The sequence below is a fragment of the Rosa chinensis genome, chromosome 1 (genome assembly GCF_002994745.2).
Source record: "Rosa chinensis cultivar Old Blush chromosome 1, RchiOBHm-V2, whole genome shotgun sequence".
In the NCBI taxonomy this organism is placed as follows: Eukaryota; Viridiplantae; Streptophyta; class Magnoliopsida; order Rosales; family Rosaceae; genus Rosa; species Rosa chinensis.
Genome location: NC_037088.1, coordinates 28,303,269 through 28,312,499, shown reverse-complemented (window position 1 = coordinate 28,312,499; position 9,231 = coordinate 28,303,269). Strand labels below are relative to the sequence as shown.

At 35.5% G+C, this 9,231-nt stretch overlaps 1 protein-coding gene across 2 annotated transcripts; it reads right to left on the bottom strand.

Moving 5' to 3' along the window:
• Nucleotides 1-1,500: 1,500 nt before the first annotated feature.
• On the bottom strand, nucleotides 1,501-9,024 carry LOC112192635 (phosphoglucan phosphatase DSP4, amyloplastic). Of its 2 annotated transcripts, XM_024332447.2 has the most exons (14): nucleotides 8,870-9,024; nucleotides 8,690-8,777; nucleotides 8,553-8,600; nucleotides 7,544-7,646; nucleotides 7,200-7,276; nucleotides 7,015-7,091; nucleotides 6,721-6,801; nucleotides 6,372-6,504; nucleotides 5,440-5,499; nucleotides 5,015-5,071; nucleotides 4,322-4,417; nucleotides 2,326-2,385; nucleotides 2,010-2,117; nucleotides 1,501-1,822 (listed from the first exon to the last, which is right to left on the bottom strand). In XM_024332447.2, exons 1-14 carry the CDS (start codon nucleotides 8,893-8,895, stop codon nucleotides 1,694-1,696), a joined length of 1,143 nt encoding a protein of 380 aa, XP_024188215.1. In that variant the 5' UTR covers nucleotides 8,896-9,024; the 3' UTR covers nucleotides 1,501-1,693. The 2 variants fall into 2 exon arrangements, with proteins under 2 accessions (XP_024188215.1, XP_024188246.1); XM_024332478.2 differs by lacking the exons at nucleotides 8,553-8,600; nucleotides 8,690-8,777; nucleotides 8,870-9,024 and having other exon boundaries at nucleotides 7,200-7,308; nucleotides 7,544-7,567.
• Between the last annotated feature and the right edge of the window lie 207 nt (nucleotides 9,025-9,231).

The window sequence follows — 9,231 nt, the reverse complement described above, 5'->3', positions numbered from 1 at the left end:
GCAACTTCATTTTTCTCAACGATCGCAGTGCCTTCATTGTTCTCAACAATAGCAACAATATTCAAGGTCGTATGCAAAGAATATATTAAAGTTAAATCCCCCATAAAAAAAAATCATTTGAGCATTTGAAGTAAGTTTGTGGCGGGTTTTGACTTTGAACTCTTGTACAGGCTTATTGTTGTGATGAATATGGAAACTATTGTACTGGACTGGGAGCTTATTGGGAATCCAAAACAATATGTAAAGTCTGGTACAACTGCTCAAACTGCATTGCCTAAGAACAATTTCCAGCAGTCTGCCTATGGCAACATTCATATGATTGGCCAAGAGCCTGTTTCCAAATGGCAGAATCCCAGGCCCTATTTTCATCCTGAAAACTCTGTTTCCAGTATGCCAAATGTCAGACCTACATTTCAATCTGAAAGCTCTTCTGACAGTGTTCCGAATCCGAGACCTACATTTCATCCTGAAAGCTCAGCTCCCAGTGCAGGGACAGAACCAAAAAATTAAATTGAGGGGGGGGTCTAAATCTTAGGTTGCCAAATTCTTCCTCCAAGTTTTTTTTATTTCATGCTAAGCAGTTTTATGTCAGAAATACCAGTCGACTTTGGAGGCCTATATTTCTCACCTCAGGAGAGCATAAGCTCTGAAATTTTGTGGGATTGTACATCTCTATGTCTAGTGTTTTCCTGTAAAAGGATTTTTATTTGGAATCGTAAAACTTATGGAATATTGGAGAGTCAGAATAGAAAAAATTACTGTAGTTTGACTTTGGAAGGCTATAGTTCCTAAACCAGCGGGAATATGGAGCTTAAAATTTAGGGAGTGACTATAGGTCTGCAGCAGTTTGCAGAACAGTTTATCAACTTTGACAAGCTACCAATTTCCACTTAAGTGGAAATTGGGTGACCTACTTTCTAGTTTAAGAGGAATCACTCCATTCGGACTTTTTTATCTCGGGTTGTGAGCATTTGAAGAAGGAATGGTCAATGCTGAAAATTTCTGATCTCATTATTTCTTGTCTAACTTGAAATTCTTTTCCAAAAAACTGGGGTGGGCTGCAGCACAAGCCAGCCCCACTCTAGTTCCGTGCCTGAATAACAGTCGCACTCTAGAATAATAACAAGTCTATCCATACTCATGGATCATCCATCCATTCAACGATGACACCAAAATGAGCATTGAGTTTAGATTCTCTAACGATCATCTCGTCATGATCTCATCTCCTAAGCTTGGATTTCATCCGCTAGTCCACTGATACTAGTGGACTTTCATATTTCAAGAGAGCTAGAAATTAATTTCACAATTAACGTTACAGTCGGAGAATTAACTTTAACCATGGGGCTTCTCTTTTTTCTTTACGCACTCATTATAATGTTGATCCATTCCCTACTTTTTGATGGTTTCCTGATGGCTTTTGCAAGTTTACCAAAGTGAACGCCTCATTTGAATATCACCATCCAAATGCTTCAGTGTATGCCTAAACAAATACCAGTCATGTAAAGTTTTCAATATCCAAACTGGGACTTGATATTTATTGATTTATTGCCTATAGGACAATTATTTCAAAGATGATACATGTAATGATACAAAATTACGTCTATTGATTCAGCAAAGAGACGAATACGTAATAATAGGAAATTGCACTGATGCTACTTTACATGAAGAGATCTTTCTATTGTCCTTCCACAATTCATTCATCACTGCAATAAGCTTCAAGAAACTGTCTGATTTTAAGTCTTTCGTGCGTTGTTAGATCAGGATCATCACCCATCAATCTCTTCCTTATGATGGCATTAACACTGTTAGGATCATCCTCAATCTGCACAACCAAAGCAAATCAGAGGACGATAAAAAGATAGCCAACACTAACAGCAAATTGCTGCAGAAACACCAAAAACAACAGTTCCTGTAGTGCATGCAAACAATATCTGAAGGAAAGAGCTCAATATGCTCCTACAGACTGCAAACAAAGCCATGACCGGACACCAGTCAAAGCTAAAACTTACCTGAACATAATTGTTGACATGACCATCCTTGTTTGCAGAGGCAACAAGCTCATTTTTATTGTGTGTCCATTCACCATCAATGATGTACTTATATTCATATCGTCCTTCCTGTAAAGATCGTTCATTCCAACAAACTGATCACTAAGATGCAACATTCTATGTTTGAATGCAATGTAATCCATTTAAAAGCCACCATTCTTGTTTGAATGCAATATATCCAATTTAAATATCTATGTACCATTAAACATATTGGCCTTATGTTTTGACCTGAAAAGGCCAACTATAAGCATACTTTTGCATTCAGACAAATGCTTACCGGCAATTCCCTCTTAAGAATCCATGAACCCTGTTTGTCATCAAACTCTAAAGGTATCCTCTGTAAAGGCATCACAAGAGAAAATCAGACATTAAAAAAGAAAAGAAAAAACATATATCTTGTATTACCAAAATTTCAACAGTATGAATTACATTATCTACAAGTACTCTTTATTCATGTCCTATGAAATGAAAACTTCCTAGTCATTGTTCAAAGGACAAGAAGATACTTATCAAAGGCATTAAACTTCAAAGGATACAGCTATAGTTCTCCACTAAACTCAACTATTTAGAAAGATAACCAGCAAAGTAGTTGGGGGGGACTAGGCTCTCAATCAAGAAAGAATCCATCCTACTTTTTGTCTCTCCTTTCTTGCTCTTTCTAATATCTCTGTCCAAGCTCGATACATTAGTACCAATTGTTTGAATGTTAGGATCATTGGCTAAACTCACACACACACACACACTCTAGCGACAGTGCAGACGTCCGCTCTAGATCCGGCCTATATATATATATATATATATATATATATATATATATATATATATATAATATTCTCTTCTTACACCATATTCTTCTTTTGTCTACCTTTGCAAAAATTTCCTATTAAAGTCCAACCTCAATTTCCAGCCACCAAAATCTGAACACCCATAGCTTTGCACAGTAAAAGCAATTACAAGCAACACACGCACAGACCATGTTGTGCATATTTCCCACATGCTGTCATCAAACGGCTTGTTCTGTTCTTTTTCCTTATATAACAGCAGTACCTGGGGGATCTATTAGCATCAGGCAAAACATAGTAAAATTCATGATCCCTAAAATACTCACTCATATATTGTGACAAAAGTCTGTGGACCTTCAAGACATAGCACACCATGAGTTGATTTTTTACTATGATGGAAAAACTTGAGCCTGACACACCAATGCCCCGTCAACGTTTGACTGGTCTCAAACTCACAGATTCTTACTCTGCGACTCATTGTACACAACCAATGGTATCATGGAATTCAAAATTCACACACTACACAACCAAGCATCCTTGCTAGCCATCAACAGAAGATATGCTGCTAAGGAAAATGCCAGCAAGGGAGTATCAAAAGCACCAGTGAGTGTCGGCATTGACGATAGACGAATGTCATGAACCAATGTGATTTTAAAATACTGTCTTTCCCAAGTTCTAATTCTTGATTGCTTCCTAAATTTGGCTATGCTGTTTAGACTTAAGAAACTAAGAGGAAAATATTGCACAAATGGGATCCACAGAAATGATTTTAGAACAACTACTCAGCAATATTAGTTTTTCTAGTTCCACGACCTAGCAGCAATGAATCATAAGTGAGTTCTATTCTTTTAGTAACTATCAACATTCAACACATCATGTACACTATGAGTGGCAGTACTGCATCAAATATTGATTTTATGGAAGTGAAAGGAGATTATCAAGTCTTCAAAGTCAAATTTAGCCTTGCCTGAGTGCCATCAACTACAACTATGTTGTAACTTGTAAGGTGTCTGTTCCATCTTTAGATCTACAACTACGAATAGTCCAAATTACCACCCCTAAATTACCTTTCAAAACATAAGGAGGTGCAGTTGTGTTTAAAGACTAATTCAATACGAACTTTCGTTCATTATTATACGCTAAAAATCAATTGACTATTGAGAATGATATAATCACTGACCAAGATATAAGGACTATGATGAAAAAGTCCTACCATGAAATTACATTACTTAATTAATTGTTAAAGATCAAGGAATATCTTTCAAGGAAATGGCAACTACAATCAAAGATGAGAAGATCAACCAAGAAGTTATGGAGAAAGAGTCCTTTGTTCCTCCTCAAACCAACCCAGACACATCATGGACAAGAATGTCTTGAGGAAATCAAAGTCATGGTTGTTATAGAAGATAGAAGGTAAGGGTACATACACTCTTAAAACACTGAGGGTAGACAGTCAAGCAACTTTTCAACTGCAATAAAAAAGATCATTACCTGACCCCATCCGATATCAAGTCCAGAGATTTCCACAGTAGAGCAATTATTACCGCCCCATGTCAACGTGACTGGCTTTTTTGTCATGCCTGTGAGCTTCAAATGAGAAGATATGCGACAAATGAGTTTGTAATAACTTCCCCTTATAAAACAAAAGACGGCAGGCATTGGATCTGATAAAACTTAATGTTTATGTTAACTAAGTTCCTTTTAAATCAGTAAACCAGTCTAATGAAATTGTTGAATTTGTTGCAAAGAAAAATGAAATGTAAGAGAGGTAGTGACATTCTATATTCTTATTTTTCCTTCTCTCACTGAAAGACTAGGGACATGATGAGCATGACAAATGACCAAGTTTCTTGAAAGATTTATATGCCACTTGCATGCAACGTAAGCATCTAACAGAGACAGAGGTGTCATTAGGCAATATTAACAAGTTAAAAAACCACACTGCAAGGTGATCTTGAATTCAACATAACACACCCAAAACTTCTATTTTTGTCTCAAAACCTTTTTAGATGGACTAAATACTAATTGGAGAAAACTTTAATCAAGTGATATACAAGTATGAGATTCTGAAATTTGGGGGAGCCTTTCATAACAAATAGACGGACTGATATGAGTAAAGACTTCCTATTCCTAAGCATGGATTTATAGAAAATAATAAAATAAAAAAAGGAATAAGAGACTCACAATATCAGCAGTTGCGGTTTTTATAGCCTCCAGTTTTGGGAAGCATGAACGTTTGCTCTGCATAAAATTTAGAGTAAGATACTTCTCCAGTATTAGAGATCCATAATTATTTATGCGTTGAAGTGGCCCACTTTCTCATTTCTCAAATTAGCCATCATATCACCAGCATCGATTTTCCAGAACTTTTTCTTCCAAAAATAAAAAGCAATGTCTTATAACTGCATAAAATTCATTATTAGTTTTGAAACCTGACAAGAATGTCCTCCTGTCATAGTTTCAGAATCTATAATCAGCATTTAACTTGTTTCTTTTTTGCAATAAATAACTTTAAACTACCACTTTAGCTATATGAAAGGCAAGGGACCTTTTACAACTAGTCAAGTACCCAGAGCATAATGAAAGAAATAAATGAGATAGAAAGCTACCAGAAGTAATTTGACCGCATCTTCAAGTTTGTATCCTTGTACCCAGAACATGTAAGCCAACTGAAATCATAACAGGATATCAGAACAATGACAGAAAGACATAACCAGCATACACAATATGAAGTTCATGGGTGTAAGAATTTAATGTAATGAGTATGAGAACCCAGTAAAGCTACAGAGAAATATTCATACTTCAACATGAAAGCACCTGCTGGCTAGTTGCCATCACCCCGATGGAATAAATATAATTTATATGCATATATGTATATACACACACACACAAATATTCATATCATATATATAGACTATAGTTATGATATATGTAGATATAATAAAATACTTCTTTTGGTTGGAAAGACACAAAAAAAGAAAGAAAAAAAATACATATAATAAAATACTTCTGTTGGTTGGAAAGACACAAAAAAAGAAGGGGAAAAAAAAACCCAGTTCTGAAAATGCACAAGGGGAAGAAGTTGGAGAATCCAGCATTTAGTTTCTTCGAGAGTTCAGAGATGGTTCCTATTTTACTATGACAAAAGTGGAGAGCAGTTGTTATTTAGCTTCTCAGACTTCTGCCAGTATGCTTATTTCTGTCTCTGTTGTTTTTTTTTTTTTTCTCTCTCTTCCCTAAGTTTAGTTGAATTCTTGTCCATTGTTCTGTACATTCTGTAATTTACTTAATGAATTGCTGTCTACTACCAAAAAAAGAAAAGAAAAAATGCAGGGACCCATTTTGTAGCACCAAGGTAATGCAAATACATTAATGCTAATGAAGTGTGAATAATTTAAAAAAAAATTAATTAAAAAATAAAAAGCTAGTTTACTAGTGCACAAGATTTATAAGAGTAATAGATGTAAAGTTAGTCCCATAAGGTGCTTACTGAAAATTGGAAAAATAATAATGATTTCAAATATAATGGTAACGGGCATACCGCAGTAGCAGGAGCTCTTCCAAGTCCAGCAGTGCAATGTACATAAGTGACACCTCCATTTCTGTTTATGGCCTTATATAATTTACTAACAACAGCAGGAAGCCGGAGACGTAGATCATATGAATCAAAGTCCCTGAAGGATCAAAAATTAACCTGCTGTAGGGTTTATAGTGAAGCAACAATAACTGAAGGTATCATGTGTCCTTATGCACACAGGGATATCAAACTTGAAGTTAATCACTGCTTTTACTTTTCAGTATTAAGAAACAAAGTATCATGCTAGCATGTCGGGAATTTATTCGATAAAAACAAACAAAAGAAAAAACACCTACAATTTCGCATAACTAACCTTATTTCAGCACGCAAGTGTTCAATGTCATCAAATTCTTTGGCATAATCTATAATGGCACCAATGTCGACCCCAAAATATCTGGAAGAACTGGTTAAGGATTTTATAATTTTATGGTATGAATTTTCTCTAAACTAATATATAATTATCACAATGGTTGTAAATGATGAGCACTTCACACATATTGCGTCATGCCTAATGAAGTGAACCACACCAATAAACTTCTTCTTCTTCTTTTTTCATGCAAGGACCATATACCCAATTGAAACTTTTAGGAAAAACTACTCAGGATACTCCAAATCTGAATTTTGTTGCAAGCAGAAAATAGTCTTCACTCCAATGCTGCGAAGCTTGTCAACATCTTTTGGAGTCTGGTGATGAGTAAACAATAAATATAGGACAAGAAAACTTTCAGATATAAAAAATAAAAAATAAAAAAAAATATGTGTACATATGACCTGTTATAAAACAAGGATCACCTGAAGGCAAGACCCCACAATCAGATCTGGACGTATGAAGTTGTAGTTCATACCCAGCTCATGCCTATAGGTCAGGACTGCATCAAAATGTTATATATGAAATGGTTAGCTGCAATCTCAAAAACAAAGAGATAATTAAAATGCTATATGAACAAAATCATGGAGAGTGCAAGCAATTATAGCTAAAATTCAAATTCCCACCACAAAGATAATAACACTAAAACTTAACTATATTGTACCATTTATGCCCAGATTGCCAAAATACTAGAACCTTACACTATCCTATCAAGTTTCAGAGTATACTGAGCGAGGCAACTATGAAACTCAAGAATGATTTAACTTACCAGCACCCATGGCCTCTGTCATGACATTACTATATACCTCAGATTTTTCCTCCTTCACTTCAGCACCACTTGTCTCAGCACTGGGAGTGGAACCAGAAACTGCCTACAGATAAATACATTTAAGAAAATAGAAATAACATCAGGTGCGTAGTTGATAACAGCTTAGAGAACAAAATTCCTTGACAACTCAAACAAACTGATTATGTGAAAGGCATTCTGCTCATGCTCAATTACTCAACAGAGAAAACACTAAAATCTACAGAAATACAAACATAATAACTTTTAAATAAATTGAGCCATCATATGCTTGAGAGATTTACATCAAGGGAATGATTTCCATTACCTTGATGAAAGTTTCAGCAGATACCTTTTAATTTAACTTTAGTGAGAAACACAACCCTTTAATTATGACAGAATGTACATATAAGTTGCAGACCACTGATGTGTAGTTAGGAAGGACCACTCATAATGCACCATATTATGTAAAATGCCATAACCACAAGTTAACTTAAAGGCTTAAAGATATGTGGATCATGCATCTATCTGGGTAGCTTTTATTGAATTAATCATAGGAAGCACAAGAGGAGAAAAAACTAGTAAAGACAGATAGAATTCAACTGCCATCTAACAAGCCTAGTCAGAGAACCCTAAACTACAACTGCTTCCCAATCATACACACATAGATACACACACACGCAAAGAGATGTATACAAAATAGAACACAGCTCTTCGAGCCACAAATATGTACATTCCATTTCCATTTTCTTGTGCAAAAAATAATGCGGTTGCGAAATTGGATTATGTGTGAGAATATATATATTTATGATATAGAATGAGCCTCTTGGATGCAAATACTTCATTTCCATCTTCAAAGGACAAGAAAAATTATAAAGAAAGAAAAATCCAAAGAGAAGAAATAGGTATGAGATCCATATTTTCAGGTAAAAGAAATATTTGACCCAAAAACACAGAAATTACAACAACAACTAACAATGAATTGTTAATCTACCTTGACAGCCATGCTTCTTGGTGGATCGGTATTACTAGTCATCATTCCCTGCATTAATGGAGCAAACAATTTCGTTAAAAGTTTCAGTCATGGATATAATATATGTAATGTATAGTGAAAAACGATATAGATTGTACCAGACTAGTAGTGGCGGAGGAGGAGGAGGAGGAGAAGGACGGCTTCCTGGGATTGCATACGAAACCCCGCAGCGGCAAAACAGAGGACCTGAAATGAAATTAAGCAAGCAATTAATCAAAACAATAAAGAAAACTTAGAATATGTGAAATTGATTCAAGCTGGGATTGAGAGTAAAGTACCCTGGAAGATTCTGGAGACAGTTCATCTCTGATCACAGAAAAGAAGATCTTTCTTTCTCTGTGACTGTGTGTGCGCGCGTGAGAGAGAGAGAGAGAGAGAGAGAGAGGTGTGAGTCCTGTGATATTTTAGTGGCTTGGTTCATAGAGACCGTTGGTTGCGCCTTTTTTTGGAGATTCTCCGAAATGCCATTTTCCTGTTTTTTTAATTGACCGTACAAAAATATCCTCCATTTAAAAAAAAAAAAAATTATTTCTTGCAACTTACGTTGTGATAGACACGTGCTTAATCTTGCTTTGCGGCAAACATGTAGAGACTGTAGAGTGGCATTAAGTGCTAAATTTGGCACGTGTAGTTTTTGAAT